General features: G+C 37.9%; 1 protein-coding gene and 1 long non-coding RNA gene across 2 annotated transcripts; one reads left to right on the top strand and one right to left on the bottom strand.

Annotated features, from left to right (window-relative positions):
• Positions 1 to 4060: 4060 nt before the first annotated feature.
• Positions 4061 to 6362, bottom strand: LOC110729315. Its single transcript, XR_002512878.1, has 3 exons — positions 6163 to 6362; positions 5443 to 5506; positions 4061 to 4307 (listed from the first exon to the last, which is right to left on the bottom strand). It is a non-coding gene; the product is annotated as an uncharacterized LOC110729315 (long non-coding RNA).
• Positions 6363 to 6931: 569 nt separating this feature from the next.
• LOC110729382 (polyadenylation and cleavage factor homolog 4-like) lies at positions 6932 to 16227 on the top strand. The gene is made up of 7 exons (XM_021909114.1): positions 6932 to 8113; positions 9808 to 9909; positions 10775 to 11035; positions 12140 to 12259; positions 12378 to 12803; positions 13342 to 15120; positions 15655 to 16227. Exons 1-7 carry the CDS (start codon positions 7742 to 7744, stop codon positions 15667 to 15669), a joined length of 3075 nt encoding a protein of 1024 aa, XP_021764806.1. The 5' UTR covers positions 6932 to 7741; the 3' UTR covers positions 15670 to 16227.
• The last annotated feature ends 1963 nt before the right edge of the window (positions 16228 to 18190 follow it).

The following is an 18190-nucleotide window of genomic DNA, read 5'->3' as shown; positions in this document are numbered from 1 at the left end:
AGCTTTGCCAAGCACTTGTTGCTGGTTAAATCAGAAGAACTTCCGGTATCTATGAGAATCCGACCAACTCTCTGGTTGGCCACTTTGCATTTAATTACGATGGGGTCATCATGCGGCCCCCTAACACCTCCCAAGTCTTTCTCAGTGATTATAACCTCAGGAAATGAGCTTTTGGAGGTCTGTCCTTGCTCGACGGAGTTAACATCCAACCGCCTGATGTTATCTTTGTTGGCCTGGATAGTAGGACCACCTCCTGCGAAACCGCCTGCTATAGTATAAATGGGCGCTTCATCAGTGTCAGAGCTGTCGGCTGTCCGCTGCTTTTTGTTGGTCGCCTGTTTCTGTTTGAGGGGTGGTTTCCCCTTTGACTTCTTGACATAAGAGTCAAGATCTCCTTTATCTGCCAGGCGGTCCAATAGACGCTTGAGGCTGATACATTCATTGGTTTCATGACCAATGTCCTCGTGATAGTGACATTTTTTATCTTGGTTCCGATTGCTGGCAGAACCCTTCATTGCGGCCGGCTTCTCAATTGACATCCGACCTTTGATTTCATCGAGGATAGCATGGCTATCCTTGTTAAACTCATACTTGGGGGAGTATGGTTTAAATTCCTCTTCTTTTTCTGGGACGGCTGTTCAGAGGAGTCGGCCTCCCAGACTTCTTTTCTCTTTTTCTCATCCCTATTGGCCAACTGTTTTGGCCGGCTTTCTTGTTTGTCAGACTTTTTGTGGTCCGACTGCTTTCCAACATTACAGAGATCAGTCGCATGTATGTAAGCGTCCGCCTCCATCATTGCTTCTTGGAGGGTGGTCACCCTCTTTCTGACAAGGTCGAACTTAAAGTTCGACCCGTCCTTCAGACCTTTGAAAAGTCTGTATAGGCTACCTCATCAGGTAGTCCTTGTATCTGAATTCTCATCAGATTGAACCTCTTTATGTAGGAGCGCAGTCCCTCCTTCTCTCCCTGTTGTACGACCCCCAGATCAAGGGTGGTCTTCTTAGCAGGAATGTTCATTGCAAAATTTGAAGTGAACAAGTAGGCGAGGGTCTTAAAATTGTTGATACACCCGGCCGACAAGTTGCCAAACCATTGCTGGGCGAATTCTTTCAAAGTGGCTGGGAAACACTTGCACCATGTGGCATCATCCAACCCTTGGAGGTACATTAAGTTGGTGTATGCCATCATGTGATCTTCTGGGTTGGTAGTGCCATCATATGCCCCTACCAACACATTTTTTACTGTGGCCGGCTGAGCGACCTCTATTATTTTCTTAGAGAAGGCGGATGGCTGTTCTCCAAGTTTGAGCAACCTAAGTTGCCAGTCCAAAGGCTGGACACTCCTTGCCGCCTGTCCTTCAAAAAGAGTAGGCTGCATGAAGTATTGGGACTGCGGGACGTATGGTTGAGGGATATACGAGGCCGTCTGATGCTTTTGGGAAGCAGAACGAGAGGAGGCTCCAGGCGTCTGGCTCTCATAGTTTGATCTTGAATACCTCAGGGAGGTATTATGTGGGCTATCCTGAAAATCAGACGTAGAGGCCGACTCTGACAGTCGGTCACTCTTCTTCTGCTCAAGCAACATTCGAGCATTAGAAAATGTTCTCTTTGACCCGTCCGGCTGAATATGACGAATGGGCTTTCTCTTCCCTGGTGAGGGAAATCGATACTTAGTTAGGTCGATCACTGGCACCCCCTTCTCCCTAGGCTTAGGGTAAGGGGTTGCCTCCCGATCCTTTACAAACTTCTTCCTCCCAGATTGGGAGGGTCTTTTGGCCGACTGTTCCTTTGGTGGAACAGGCGTCCTCTTATTGATCAGCTCCTGGATCTCCCCTTTGAAGCTATTCATGAAGGTCATGAGTTCACTTCTAGTGATGGGGGCAGATCCCTTAGCCGCCTGTTGATGATCAAGCGGCTAGCCGGCTGGTTTACTAGATCCAGCCAGGCAGTCCTCCCGTTCCCTCCTTTCGGTGGGACGGGTGCGTCGAGCTCTGAGTGTCCCGTTAGGGGTCGTGCGAGTCTCGACCTCGATATCATTATCCGTATCCTGGTTAGTGTAGACCCGAGGGTCGTCCAAGGGATGCTTGTCACTTAGAATCGGTACTGACTGTGATTCCATCTCGAAAGTACTCTCCCCACAGACGGTGCCAAAATGTTTCGGGGTTTTTTGATGTCCTGCGGGAGAGTTACAATTACGGGACTGGGATCCTTGCACCTGTACCTACAAAACAACGAAAACTCCATTTGGTGGGAGCTCCGCCTCCGACGATCAAGTTAGAACGTATTTGAGGAGTAAAAAGTGCGGAAAGTAAAAGGGTGATCTAGTTTCTCTAGGGGAGGAGTGATTAGGAAGTGCAATTAATTGCTAAGTCAGGTCTAGCAATTAGAAAGCCCTGGTGTTTAGGTTTCTCTAGGTGAGAGTAATTATTTCTCAATAATCTTAAATGGAGGCTTAATTACTGTATTTATAGCCTCGAGATGTGTACCTAATTCTAGGGTTTTTGGTAAACCCTAAATCTGACTGGGCTTCTCTCGGGAAGTGGGCCTAGGTGGCCTCCTTCCAAGTTGGCAATCAATAGGCCACATGGCGGGGCATGTCTGGTCCATGGTGGACAAATGGTTGTGTGCCACGTGGCAGACCCCGATAGGTCCAAATGGAGGACACTTAGCAGGACCTGATTGGTCCACGTGGCATACACTGATTGGGCGGGAAAAACCCCCTAATCAGGAGTCTTGCCGGAGCACTCCAATATCTCACATTCACTCAGCCTGACATATCATATATCTCATATGTAGCAGGTTTTCCTTTTCATGCATGCTCCACGAGAACCGCACTTCAATGCCTTGAAACGCATCATCCGGTACATTAAAGGTTCTCTAGATCATGGTCTTCACCTATATCGCTCTGCACCGACCAAATTACTCTCCTTCATGGACGTCGACTGGGGTGGTTGTCCGGACACTCTCCGATCTACTTCTGGCCATTGTGTATTTTTTAGTGATAATCTCATTTCTTGGTATGCTAAACGGCAAGTTACATTGTCGCGTTCTAGTGCAGAGGCAGAATATCGAGGTGTCGTGAATGTAGTTGCCAAAACTTATTGGCTCCGAAATCTTCTTTTGGAGCTCCATTTCCCTCTACGGAGGGTGACCCTAGTATATTGTGATAATGTGTCTACCGTATACTTATCTAGCAATCCCGTTCAGCATCAGCATAGCAAACACATTGAGATGGACATCCATTTCGTTCGCGAAAAGGTTACTTTGGGTCATATTCGAGTCTTGCATATCCCCTCTTCATATCAGTATGCAGATATTTTTACTAAGGGTCTTCCTCGACAACTCTTTCTTGACTTCAGATCCATTCTGAGCGTCTTCCCTCTTCCCGCTACGACTGCGGGGGTGTGATAGAATAAGTATTATTCTAGGATATTCAGTAAAGATATTATTTTGTGTAAATATGTTAATATTGTAATTCTCATAGATTAGGGTTGCACACCTATATATATGCTTCTAATGAGAATACTCCACTCAAGGAGATTTACACAATTCTACATTGATCATCTCATGTTTTAGTTCTCATTCATGATCTAGATCAATCCATTCCCAGAAGTGGAAGCCATTAGATTGTTTATAATTCCTGCATGTGATTAATTTTCTAAAAGGATTTTTAGTTGTTTTGGAAATCCTTTTTACCACTACCTAGTTGCACCCCACATAATATAACTGTCTCATACATTTGTTGTGCAAATTTTTTTTTCTAGATTACTAGTTCAGATGAAAGAATTGGAGAAATGAGATGGTTGTGCTGAAGAATTTTTGTTGTAAAGAAGAATTATGTAACGACTAATTTTTTTGAATTGTTGAAATTGAATTCCTTTTGGCAGTTAAACTGTAATACCCTGGAAATTCCCTTATTTTAATATACTCTCTTACTCTAAATAAAACTCACTTTTAGAAAATATCCAAAGTATTACCCCCATCGTAATAACGACTAAGGCTATTTCAATTCAAAGTCACACAGCGGAAGACTAACTTTTAAAAGCTAAAATAAAATAAAGTTTAATAAAACAAACTCAAATTTAAAACCAACTTACATTAAACAAATAACTTGGAACCATTGAAGGCCCTTTTTTAAAAACCAAACTAAAATATTACAAATATGATTATATGTTAGGGACAACAATAAATGAAATAATATATTACGATAAGAAATAAACAAAGTAATGAAACATATAACCCTCTTCGCTCAATCCCATCATGCTTGATATGCTCCTTCTACTTGTACTTCTCTTTATTTCAACCTCACTATTCGCCATATAAAATGAGTCGTAGTAGGGCAAATACAAAGAAAAGCCAAACACAAACAATAAAGTATGAATCAGCAAAAGCTGAGTACATATGCACCAAAGGAATAATCACACTAACATGAATATCCTAGCAATAGACAATAAATAGGTAAATAAATAAATAAAACATGCTTGCTATACAACACAAGTCAACTTACCTTTAACTCATGACTCTACTTTAATTTATTAATATATAGCTTTGGATAACTCATCGAATGAGTTTCCTTCCTTTAAATAGCCAATTAAACATGGAGCTTCCAATTAGGGAGCTACCCCAATTGGCACCTACTATGTCACCTTCTGACGGAATTCCAGCGCATTAATAATAAAAGAAAGTACGGCGTCCTGTACCCCTGTATAAGCTATGGTTAAATATAAAAACTCATAACTCTCCCCATATGTTCATACTCAAGGTATATACGTTCCAAAAACTTTGGTGCGTATCCTCTTACACTTTACGTGATTCACCAATTCAACTTGTGATGACTCTAACCAATCAATCAAGAACAAACATTGCAACAATTAACACATATTTCCAATTCATTCTTGAATTAATTAGTGAGCACATACTATTTATTTTAATTAAGGTTCATTGCCTAATTTTGTGCACAAAATTGCACGATTGCTACCTTGGTGCATAAAATGCACTACTAACTTCCTTGACTCAATCTCAGCTTATGTGAGTGAGTAATAAACTAAGTTCTTGACTCGACCTCAACTTATGTGTGAGTAAATAAATAAACTAACTTTCTTGACTCAACTCCAATAATAAATGGGTGAGAATAAAATCATGATCATGCTTAGTAAATATAACTTTTATCTCTTTTTAAAAATATAAGCCTTGCTTAATAAATACATGACTTCTTGATGATGAATAATAAATATAAAACATGATTCAATTACTTTTAACTTGTATCAAGCTCATAATAATAATTCCTTTATACCACATGCTTACATATAAGACATGGATAACTAATCAATCAATTCAAGTATCACAACACAACTTAACATGATACTAATTTCATTCATGATACCAAATTTAACTTCTTGACATGGTACTAGGCATAATTAATATATCTTACGCGCATACGTACCTTAATTCGTCTTTCCAACTGGCCACAATGCTAGAAATTACTCAATTTAAAGTCTCCTACAATACTAAATACATAAGCTCAATTACTCCCCTGATTACACAAATTTCCAGCAACTTTTAAACACTTTAAAACCTCTTTAATAAACTGAAATTTTGGTTTAAAACCTTTTAAACTTTTTCTCTAAGTGGGTAATTAAAACCACAAAGTAAAAACTCAATTATGGTGTTTAAATAAAAATTTCAGCATACTTTTTAAGGTTTAAACCCCTCAAATAAACTGAAAATTCCATTAAAACCAATTAAAACCTTCTCTAATTATGAGTAATTAAACCCTTTTTATTAAAACACAAAAGTAATGCTTAAAATAAAATTTCAGCAATGTAATATTAACAAAAACTCATCAAAACTCCATAAAAATATAATCTTTAAACTTTATTATCACTTACAATCAATAGGTATATAAAACTCCCAAATCAATTGCAAGTTAGAAGCCTAAAAATCAACTTTTTTATAATTAAAACCCTAACTTTTAATATTTTATAAAAATCATAATTTAAAACCATACAAAATCTGAAATTTGTACTCTTTAGTTGTCAAAACACAATTATAGCATATACTAATATGCTATAAAACCCAAAACCCAATTATCCATCAAAAATCAAAACCCAAAACAAATAATTATATAAACAATAATTTAAAACAAGGAGGAGGAGAGACAAACCACCGTGGTGGCTGGGCGGGCCGGAGGTGGCCGGCAGCCTTGGGTGATGTGGCAGCATCAGCAGCAAAAGGGGAGGTCCCTTACTCCCATGCGTGAACTCACGCATGAAACCAAGGAGCAGCAAAGAAAGAAGGAAGAAAAAGGAGAAAAGAAAAGAAGAAAAGAAAAGAACAATAAGGGAAAAAAAAATTACTTGCCCACAAAAATTTGATTTTTGATCTCTTGTGTGGGAAATTTTTGGGGATTTGGGAGGTATTTATAGAGTAGAGAATAGGGATTAGGTTTGGGCTTAATATATAAGTGGGCTTGAGTTATGAAATATTTGACCCAAAAGGGTTCAAATATAAGAATTGAGCTTAAATGGGTAAGTTCACTAGGAGTATGTAAAGATTGTTTACATAGGATTATTTAAACAAGTCCATATAGTTAATAAACGTTTAGCCCAAAATGTATTTTACTTTTGTGAGAGTCAATAATTAATGTACTTTAGCCCTTTAAAATATTTAATTAAAATAATTGAGCCCTTAAAATTATATTTTATAATTAATAAAATAATTTATAAAATACATAAAAATACGGAGTATTACATAAACACCAAGGACCTAATTAAGTTTTTGATTGTATTTAATGCACCGTAGGACTTCACTTTTTTGTTGAAGAACTTAACCTTTTGGCTAATTCAGATGAGTTAAATAGCCTGAATTTTAACTCGAGGTCCTTAAAGGTAAAAAAAAAAAAGTTTGAGGTGGTGAAAAATACAAAATGTTAAGTCCCGTATTTAGGGGTGACAATTCCGGTTAGTAGGTCGGATTCGAGTTCGATTTCTAGTCGATTTCGGGTTGTGCTAAAACTATCAAAAATAGTGTAAAACTGAATATTATTACGAATATGAAATTTAGGTCAAATTGGGTCAAATTCGGGGTTGTTTGGGTTCGATCCGGATCAAGTTTGGGTTTCTGTCAATAACTTTAAGTCGGGTTCGGGTTGAATTATCGGGTCGGATCAAGGATCGCTAGCCCTACCCGTATTAATGCTTAACTCCACAATCCACAGTTGTTTAAAATCTAATCACTCGTAAGATTAAGACAAGAACCGAAGTAATTTCCTTAAAAAAAATGTATAAAAAAATAAAATAAAAACCGAGCTTCCTCGTTCTTCAGTAACGATCTTCGTTTCTGCCCCTTTCTCTCTCCTCTTTGCCCCCCATTTTCTCTCTCTCTTCCTCACTCTCACTTCAATATCTCCATCTTATCTCTCCAATTCATGTTTCTTCGTATTTGATGGATCTCCAATTTCATGCTTGAAGCTCGATTTTTGGGTTAGATTTTCGATTTTAGGGTTAGGGTTAGGGTTCATTTTTCCCTGAGTGTAATAACAATTTCTGTTCTTTATCGTTTTTTCATTTCGTTTTGTTAGATTGGAATTCGATCTAATTGTAATTTTTTATTTTAATATGCTTAAATTTTGATAATGATTCGCTATTGTACTTTGTAATGAAGAGGATTTGATTATACATAGTTTAGGGTTAGGGTTTTGATTTCAATTCGTGGTTTTATTGTCTTTGTATCATATATTGTAAATGGAGATGGAGAGTTCTCGAAGACCTCCGTTTGATAGATCGAATTTGATTTCAAAAAAGCCAAGATTAGCTGAAGATCCAACTCTCAGCGGCCGGCAATTTCAACAACCGTTGCAAAGATCGGCAATTGGTTCGGGGTCAGGTGCGACTCGATTTAGAGCGAATTCGGGTGATAGAGAATCCGATGATTCGGGTCGTGGGTCTTTACAGCAATTACAGCAGCATCAGGAGCTGGTTAATCAGTATAAGACAGCTTTAGCTGAGCTAACCTTTAATTCGAAGCCGATTATTACGAACTTGACGATTATCGCAGGGGAGAATTTGCAGGCTGCCAAAGCCATTGCGGCCACCATTTGTTCTAACATTCTTGAGGTGAATTTGAAATTCGGCTTAATATCAATGATTAAGTTGCTTTAGTTACTTTGTATTTGTAATAGTGTTAAATTGCAGCATTATTAGGTAGGTTAATTCAGTTGTACAGCGCGGGCAATCATGATGAGCCATACATTTTCTTTATCCATTCCTTGCCGATTTAATTTGATTGAATCATTGTAAAAGAAAAGATCAGATTAATGAATTGGAAGTGTTTCTGGATTATATAGGTGTCATTCAACCTTAGTAGGATGTTGTTACAAGTTGCTGTTTTTTAGATTTCTGAAAATTATGCATCTGTCGTACTTTTGACTACACAAAGATGGTTTCGAGGCTTCAAAGAGTGTTTTTTATGCGCGAATCTTGGATGTTAGAACAATGTTGGGATTGTGAGTGTGAAACTAGCTAACAAATAAATATATTCTGTTAATGTCATGGATTGAATCTATGATGAGACACCCTTGTCTATGTGCCCAATTAGTGATATTTATCCTGCAACTAACAGGCAACATCAAGTTTCTGTCTTTCAAGCTATGTAACAGGCTGAATGCAAAACTGAACTTTGTTATATCTTGTTTGTTCTTATAGCAAATTTGACTTTGTTGCCTACACCATGAAATGTGTTCAACATGAGTTCAAGACAGTTAAATTATTTGTCTATGTTAGGCAAGAGCCTGAAAGACAGCAACTCCAACTAAGTTATCTTGGGTGTACACTGTATAGATGCCCTTGTTTGACAAGATAACAAGGATTCTACTCTTACTGACGATGTTGATGATGCTATTGAGGATGATACATCTGTCTGATTTAAAAACTGCAATACTTTGTATAAGTTTACAAAATTACAAGACTTGTCATTTCTATCCCTGAATCCATAATTTTAATTTTAAGATTTACTGCAGTGGGTATTTGTATTTGATTTATGTTCAGTCATTTCTTTCATCTTTTCAGAACTGACAGTGCTTAATGAATGTCTGCATGAATTAAAATTCAGTTATTGTCATGCTGCTTCCCTTCAAAACTGTGGTATCTGCGTATTGAATTTCTGAATACCTTGAACTGTATAATAGGTCAGTTATTGTCATGCTGCTTCCCTTCAAAACTGTGGTATCTGCGTATTGAATTTCTGAATACCTTGAACTGTATTATAGGTCATCTTGGTTTTGTAGAATGTAATTATGATTACTCTTGATGATGCATTATGAGAGTAGCATAAATGATTTGGACATCAAGGTATATGAAGTTTGAGCTTGATATCAAGGATGTCTAGACAAGTTGGATGTATTTGGAAAGACCAGTGCTGTAGTTTTATTTTGTAAGGTGCTCTTATATATGTATATATGTGCAAGACATATTGGAATATTGTAGAGTTAGGAGGTAGTTGAACTGTAATGCGTTTTATGATGCGTTTTATCATTGGTAAAGAAGTTGCTTAGGAGTGGTAACACATGCGTTTTTGGATTCGTAAGACATGAACTGTCTCATTGAGTAATGGGGGTACAGGTACTTTGGGAATTTGTGAGCATTTTTTTTTTTTTTAAACTTGTGGACTGTTGTAAATTGGTACTCAAGTGCTTGCTCCCTTTCAAGATGACTTTTTTGTCTGCCCTTTAATTGTCATCTTTTTAAAATTTTCTTTAGGATTTTCATCTTCATGAGATTTGATTTTTTTAATGTAATGTTTGAATCTGCAGGTTCCTACAGAACAGAAGTTGCCCTCACTTTATCTACTGGACAGTATTGTGAAGAACATTGGTAGAGATTACATCAAGTATTTTGCAGTAAAGTTACCTGAGGTTAGAATATGAATAGATTTTCTGATGGTCATTGCTTCAAGCTTTATAAACCTTGTGCAGTAGAAGCCTCCCCCCCTCGCTGACTGACCCAAATTGTTGCAGAAATTCTGGGTGCGAGTAGTTGCATGTGTTGGTTGTGTCTTTTCTTTTTGCAACTGGTTAAAGGGCGTGACAACAGAAATTATGAATCTTTAGTGATTTGAGATGTAGTGATGTGCTGTATCTTTATCTGCTAGGCTGGTCTGGACTCTGGAATATTTTATATCTTTCTGCAAGTTTAGAGAACAAAAAAGCCCTGTTGTACACCCACCTGACTACCCCAAGCCTCATACTTGCCTTATGTATGCTAGGCAATGTGACAAGGCACTTGATTGTGTCGGCTGTTAGTTATGCTTTGGCTCGAGCAACAAGTTAATAGGAGTGATAAGGGAAAGGATTTGAGAGAATATTCATTCAGAAAATGCTTGTAATTTCCTTTCTACTTTTAAGGTTGTACTGGTGATGTAATTGCACCATTAGTACAATTCTTCCTCTGCTTCACCTATTTTTTTTTCCCTTAATTTCCTGTACTAAAACTCATAAATCACAACATTCAATAATATCCACTTGTCTCGCCCTCCTTCAATCTTATAAGACACTTGTTTTTGGAGTGATAACAATGTTGTGTGCTCTTACGAAAGTGTTTTTAAGAATTCTCCACCCCCCCCCCCTCCCCTTGGGCTATCAGCAGGCCAGCTGCCTTTCACATATTGTAGTAGTATCACCAGATAAATTGCCTTCCTCCTAAAGAAATTACTGAATGTCCCTTATATTATGGTTTTTTTTTTTTTCTTGCTATTTATATTTCTTCCCCTGGATTACCTAGGTGTTTTGCAAGGCATACAGGCATGTGGATCCTTCAATACATGCTGGTATGAGGCATCTTTTTGGGACTTGGAAAGGTGTTTTCCCTCCCCAGCCACTGCAGATTATTGAAAAAGAACTCGGATTCTCTACTGCTGTCAATGGTGCATCATCTGGAACTACCACATCCAAGTCCGATTCACAGTCTCAGCGTCAGCCACATAGTATTCATGTGAACCCAAAGTATTTGGAAGCGAGACAGCGTCTTCAACAGTCTAGTAAGGTAAGATCTGTGGCTGGTTCTTGATGACCTTTACATTCTTGTATTGTGGTATGTGCATTATTCTGAAGGAGAAATTATTTCTTGGTTTGAGTTGAATGTGGTATATAGGCTTAAATAACTGTGTGCAAATTGAATTTTGATGGTTCTTTCTGTCTGATGCTGCTTAGATCTCATTCTGTGAATTGGAGTGTATATTTTGTTCTAATTGCTGAAACTATTGCCAATAAGTACTTGCATGATCATCATTAAGCCTGATAAATATGACTCTGGAAGTTAAACGATATAATGGATGAGCTACAAAATGCTACTTTTGGTCTCAACTGCAGATTCTGTGTTAATAATGTACAAATTATGCCATTATTTCATACTTTGAATAGGATAATTATCTACCTTAAATTTAGGCTATATTGCTCATGCGGGCTTATACTTGTGCATGAAATTGCATATGTTATTGATGTCTATTAATTCCAGTGTTTTGAATATTTGGAAGAATTGATTTGGAGACTCTTCAAAATGGTGGAGACTGGAAAGTGTAGTGATTTTATAATAACTTGAATTTCCTAGCCATTTAAAATTGGATTATGTTTATCTTTAATTTATCATGGACTAAACCCAATTCCAATTCCAAAAGCAATTGCTAGTTGTATCTTTACTAGGAGTTGTGACATATTTGGATGTTACAATCAAGTCCATGATTCAGAAATACTCATTTGCTTTTGGTTTCTTTCTTCAACTTGTCATGTGGGATATTGACATCATTATTAAATTTAAGTTGCCTTCATGACAAAAGTAGGTAGCTCTGGGCATTAATCACAATCAAAAGGTTTAGGCTTGAATCATGGTCTTTGTAACACAGTATACAGAGGGAAAAACTGCATGGTTGATCATCTTTAATGAGTATTAGTTGCATATCTTAGTCTCCTGTGTCATTTGTATGGCTGTCGTTCAAGCTCTTGATCTGATAAAGAGATGCTACCGCTTAAATTGCTGGCAACTTTAGAAACCTTTTTGTTTTATTGAAAAATTATAATTATAATTTGGTTATGATTTTAGAAGTATAAAAATCTGGGTGCTGACTTCTTATCTACTTTTCAACTTGTGTAGATGAAAGGAACAGATATTGGTCTCACAGAGGTTGGATCTTCTGAGGATGCAGAGAGACCAGAGAAAACTGCTGCTGCAGGAACTGAAAGGCCGTGGATGGATCCTGTAATGAAAATGCATGTATGGTTACTGCTTATTGTCTCATTTCTATTAGACATCCAACTGTAATTACTATTCTCAATTTTAAATGTTTACCTAATAATTTTTCTTCTCTTTTGAATTGTTTCATTCTATTTAGAATGTGCGTCCTCAAAGAGAATCGTTGAGAGAATCCGGTCTTCCAAAGCAGGGAGGTGCAGTGTATGGAGATTATGATATTGCATCTGGTCTTTCAAGACCTTTGAGCACATCAGGTGGTAAACCTAGTGATAGGATTGTCGGACAGAGATGGACTGGTGCTGGCAGAGAGGGGGAAGAATCTATTTCTGGTGAAAGGAATGGGTATGATATTAAGCATGGGATTCCAAAGTATGCAGCTGGCAGACCAGCAAGTAGTGGTATACCTTCAGTGCTGAAACAGCCAAGAATAGCTGCTGAGATGTCTGGGAGCTGGAAAAACTCTGAAGAAGAGGAGTTCATGTGGGATGATTTGGGCACCAAGGTGGATCCTGGTGCTGCAAGCATCACAAAGAAAGAAATTTGGTCTGACGATCCGGAGAAAGTGGTAAGATGCACAAAAAATTATAATCGCAGCATCTGCGATATCATTTTTCCTTGCAGAAAGAGATTTATGTTTGACTATGAAAATTGACTAGAGGCCAGATTAAACGCGTGGATGTTAAGATTCTGTAATGTTTCTTTGATGAGTAAACATTTTTCTTGTTAATGTAGTATTTCAGGTTATTTTATGCTTTTTGATGTGTCAAGGCTGCATGTGGGTGATGAATACTGTTGCTGGATGCAATGATCCTATGTTCCCCCTAAGCAGTGGGTCTGCTAAAAGACCTCAAGTTTTTCCATAAAAACGAAACCTTCTGAGTTCTATATTTTATTTTGTCTGTAAAGTCCTATATCATAGTTTGACCCTGTGATTTCGTATATCTATTTTTGCAAATTTGTGTTGTATCTTTCCATTCCAAAAAGCATGCCCATTTGATAATTTAGCTGTATTTTTTAGTTGTTTCTTGTGTTACATGTTATATCTTATTTTGTAAGACTGTATGCATTGATTTGGTTGACTAAATGTGGATCACAATCTACAGGAATTGAATAGGCACATTCCTAAATGGAAGAGCCCGGTTGAAGTCAGATCCAACATTGAGAGAGAACTTTCTTCTGATAGTCTTTCCTCTGAACAGAAAGATCAAGTGCCTCTTGGACATCCAAGGTCTTCCCACTGGAAGATGCAGGAACCTCACCAGGCTGATAGTTCAAGTCCTTTGTTACAGCAAATGAGCTCTCACTCCGTGAATGGTCCTAACTCTTCTGGAGTCTCTAGTTTGGGTTTCTCTTCAGCTTCTGCAGGATCTATGGGGCGTCAACCATCTCCAGGCCAATCTGTGATAAGCCAGCGTCCACCTTCTCCTTCATTATCTAAAAGGGATCCCCGTCAAAGTCTCATTGAGAAAGATCATATGAGATCTTCCTTAGTTCGATCTGATCCTAGAGTAGCTTCTATCTCAGGGAAGTTAAATGCAGGGGTTCGTGATAAAACTTTTCAGGGCTCTATGCTTAATCGGCAAAAGTTGCAAGCTACTCTGCAGAAACCACCTTCTCCTACAACTTCTTTTCAACAAAGGCATGTCCCATCTTCTGAGCAGCAGCCCAATTCAAAGTCTGAGCTTTCTGATATTGTCCAGAAAGCTCAGCAGCTGCTTAGTTCCTCAGCGAAGAAAGGTACCTTGTCAGATAGTTTGAATCCTATTGCTGGTAATATGCAAGGTCAGTCGAACGTGAGTAGTTTATTGGCTGCCGTTATGAAAAGTGGTTTACTTTCTGGTAGTCCTATTTCTGGACAGATGGGGGTTCAACCTCCTTCAACTACTGCTCTCACCTCACAATCAGCTTTCATTACTACAAAGGATGATACATTTTCAAGTCCTCATGATTCAACCGCTATTGTCTCCCGAAGTAAAGTAGAAATGCCTTCGCTGGTGGCTCCTGTTCCTTCATCTCCTATGAGCAGTTCATTGGCACAAACATCGAATGCAGCAGCTGTCAAGTCAAACCCACTTTCAATCTTGAGCACATTGATATCAAAGGGGTTGATATCTGCGCCAAAAACCGATGCAGCTGCTGCCGCAGTTTCCGTGAAATCTGATTCCCAGATTCAAGCACAAAGCCCGATTATTGCTTCTGTAACTACTGTTACAACTCCATCTGTTTCCAAAGTTTCTGCTACTCTACCTAAACCATCTAATGAAAAGGCTCCTTTCCTGCCCGATGAAAAGGCATCTGATGCAATTCAAAACAATAAAGAAGAAAAAGATCTTATAGGATTTGAATTTAAACCTCGTGTGCTCCGGGATTTGCATCCTGCTGTAATTGACAGACTTTGTGATGACCTTCCACACAAGTGCACTGCATGTGGTCTTCAATTTAAACTGCAAGAAAGGTTTGCTAGACATTCAGAGTGGCACGCTTTTAAAAATTCGATACCAAATTCCGTGAATAAGCCATCCAGGAGATGGTATTCAAAGCCTGCGGACTGGATTGCCGGGAAGGCTGGATTTCCATTTGGTTATAATTCCACTTGTCTCATGGAGGGGTCCAGCAGGATGAGAGAAGAGACAGAGAAAATGGTTCCTGCAGATGAAAGTCAATGTGTGTGTCTTTTATGTGGTGAACTGTTTGAAGATTACTACAGTCAAGAGAGGGATGAATGGATGTTCAAGGGAGCAGTTTACTTGTCTACCCAATCTAGAAGCTCTGAGGAAGGAGGATCTTGCAGTGAGAGCGATTTGCAAAATTTGATTGTTCACGCCAACTGTATGTCAGGTGATTTAGGTCGTGACTTGGGATCTATCAGGGGTATTAAAGTGGTAATTCTCGATCTTAAAATTTAATTTGGCTGACTTTTACTTGTTTAAATTTGACATCTAATTTATAGTCTATTAAGATTAGCTCTTAGCATTCTTCCTTGAAAAGGCTTGCTTATCCTTTATTTGTATTTGGTTGATCTTGGATCATTTGTATTTTGTTGTCTTGCGTTGATCTTGCTTCTCAGCTACTCCCTTTGCCTCCTTTTTGTTGGTCTCATATTTCTCTTTGGGGGTGTCCCTTTGAGATTGCTCCATTGCCTTTTTTTGGAAAGTTGGGGATGGAGGATTGGAGGGAGTATATTGTTTGGATAGTCCATTGGCATAATTGTGCTGAGCATATTTAGTTTAGCGGCAAGCATATATTTGTTTGTTTTCAAGAGTCTGAGTTATTCGTAAACATATCATCCAACGAGGGAGCCTTCCCTGCAAGGGGGGAAAACTAAAAAAAATTATAAGGCTGTACCTTAATTGTACATTTGTACTACTTCGTATTAAAATCACTTTTGATCTAATTGGATTATACATAATCTGCAGGAAAAGGGTACGTAGTTAGCTGAGGCATTCATCCATTCAGTAACCACAGTATGTCCCTCTCAGCTGAGGAAGAGGGTGGCCGTAATTTTTTCAGGAAGCTGGTGCCAAAGGTACAGGTAAAGCTTTGCACAATGCATCTTCTTTCTCCATTATTGCAGCTGAATCAATGTGATGGGCTATTGGGCTGTGAGAGCTTCTACTGGATAAATTTGATTTTGGTTTTGATAGTCATTATAGTTCCATGAAAGTAAATATGGAACAGATGGGGGGACGTATCTCGTCCATTTGGATCAAACTTCTCACCTTGGATATTTTGGCATGGTTGAAGTGATATTGCTACCTTTCGCACTCAGTGCCCACTGTCCATTATGTCCAGTACTAGCAAAATTATTAGAAGGCAGCCCATTTCAACCTCACCGGAGTTTATATCTGATAGACTGATATATTGTCTTGGTCTTACATGAGCTAAATTTGCCCGCAAACGTTTCCAGCTTAACCCCTTTACATTCTTAGTTTTATTTTTTCTTTGTGGCTTAATTTGAAATTTTGGTTTTTTTAGTAACAGGAAGAGGTTTTTTTTTTTTTTTTTTTTTTTTTTTTGAGGGGCGAGTGATTGGGGGGGGGGGGGGGGTGTGGTTTGGCGTTACATGGAAGCATAAAATGTGTGCTTTATCAGCTGAGGAGATTCTCTAAAATAATGTGTATTTTTTTTTTATTTATTGATTTTTTTTTTTTTTTTTTTTTTATTTTTTGTAAAGCATGTACTCCGTAGTCATTTTTGCAGAACTATGTAACGTTCACAAGAATCGCCCACTCCCCTCCAATAAGGGGGAGGGGGGGGAAGAGAAAAAAGCGAAGAAGAAAAAGGCAGAGGGTTAGCTAAAATCTTTTAATTGATGCATGTTTTTTTTGAAGAAAATAATTGATGCATGTTAGTATTGAATGTTTGTTAGGTTTATTTTATTGCTTTAGTTTTGAACACTAATTCTTGTGTTTTATCAGTGGTGTGCCTGCTAATAGAGCGGGCTTAAAAATGCACTTTATTAACAACCCCCTCCTTACCCAAATCAGTCTCTTTTATTAATCTTGTTATAACTGTATAAGTTTTATTTATGCAGTCTTATAAATTGATTTGTAACCAATTAAGTTTTGCTATTTTATTTATTTATTTTTTTTCATTTTTAATCAACTATATTCACGTGTTCATTTTATGTTTACCTTTAAACAATTGAACTCTACTATTATATTATTTACCATCGTAAAAATGTGTGCAAAAGATAAATGAAATTTTTATTTGGAAATGGAGCTTATAACGTGCTACCTCTACAAAGGGGTCATTTGTCATATGGGCACCGAGAATCCAAGATAACCCATACAGCATAATTAATTTGTCTATAGCTGCCATAGAAACTTCTAGCTTGCCAAGAATTGACAAGCCTATGTACGAGATTAACTTGTATTTACTTATTTATTTTATTTTTTTATTGAGGGTGAAAGCCATGAAGGAAAAATTGCCACTAAATTTCCCTCAAAAACGAAAAATAAAATTGCCACTAAATAGCGTCTATTACATCTTCAAATCCTCAAACTAAATGCAAGACAATTAGCTGAAGTTGAGGATGCTAAACAAATTATCAATAGAGCTACCAGAAGAAACCAAGGGGGAAAAAGCCATGAATTTAATTTCACAAATTAAGAAATGTGCCTATCTCCAATAACGCTCCACTACACCGCAGGATCACAATAATAAGAGGCTTTTTTCTACGGAATCCTGTGGTCAATTACAATATCCTCCCAAAATAGAACTTGCTCATTTAAAGGTATTGCATTGATATCTCAGCTAAACAGAAGGGATTTTCAAATAGATGATGTGGGGATATGATCTTTGTGCCAATGGTGAATTGAGCATTTTTGAGTGTTTGACATAATTTTCGACGACGTCCTTTAACACAACTAGATTGGAGGGGTGGTCTTCTAGACCGAGATAGGGATATTCCTTTCAAGATATGGCTTTGCAACTATATGCATCTTTTCATACTCTTAGGTTAGCTTAATTTATTACTTATGAGATTGCATTATCAGTTCTACACGCAGAAGTTCAAGCTTGAATTTCGTACTCTGTTGTATCCTCTTCCCAAGTCCGTTTACCTTCCCATTACAACTTTGTGACTTAGTATCCTCAAAGAACAACATTGCTTTGAAAAATTCATATCAGAAGATGACCTGGCCTTCAAACATAAATTTCAGGGTTCATTATGCGCTCGCAGTCTCTTTTCTTAAGGAGAGACAGAGGTTACCCCATAAATTCATATCAGATGCATGTCTTGTTATGCCAATAGGCATTGTTATTTGTTAGCTCCATTATCCTACACTCGGCCTTTTCTTTAATTGCATTAGACCCTTTAGGTGTTTGTACCTTTTTATCCCGGTCCTTCCAATCGAAGGCAAGTGGTATTAGTTTCAAACGATGACCAAGATCAAATGAAGTGGTCGAAGACTTGTCCTGTTCATTGTAATGTAAGAGCTAGTAATATTT

Source organism: Chenopodium quinoa, unplaced genomic scaffold (genome assembly GCF_001683475.1).
Source record: "Chenopodium quinoa cultivar QQ74 unplaced genomic scaffold, ASM168347v1, whole genome shotgun sequence".
NCBI lineage: Eukaryota > Viridiplantae > Streptophyta > Magnoliopsida > Caryophyllales > Amaranthaceae > Chenopodium > Chenopodium quinoa.
This window is presented reverse-complemented; position numbering and strand designations above follow the sequence as displayed.

Excerpts from the sequence above, each read along its gene's own strand:
- LOC110729382 (XM_021909114.1), top strand. The coding sequence starts at position 7,742 with ATGGAGATGGAGAGTTCTCGAAGACCTCCGTTTGATAGATCGAATTTG. Across the intron at positions 11,036-12,139 it reads GTCTTCAACAGTCTAGTAAG|ATGAAAGGAACAGATATTGG; the intron begins GTAAGATCTGTG and ends CAACTTGTGTAG. Across the intron at positions 12,260-12,377 it reads ATCCTGTAATGAAAATGCAT|AATGTGCGTCCTCAAAGAGA; the intron begins GTATGGTTACTG and ends CATTCTATTTAG.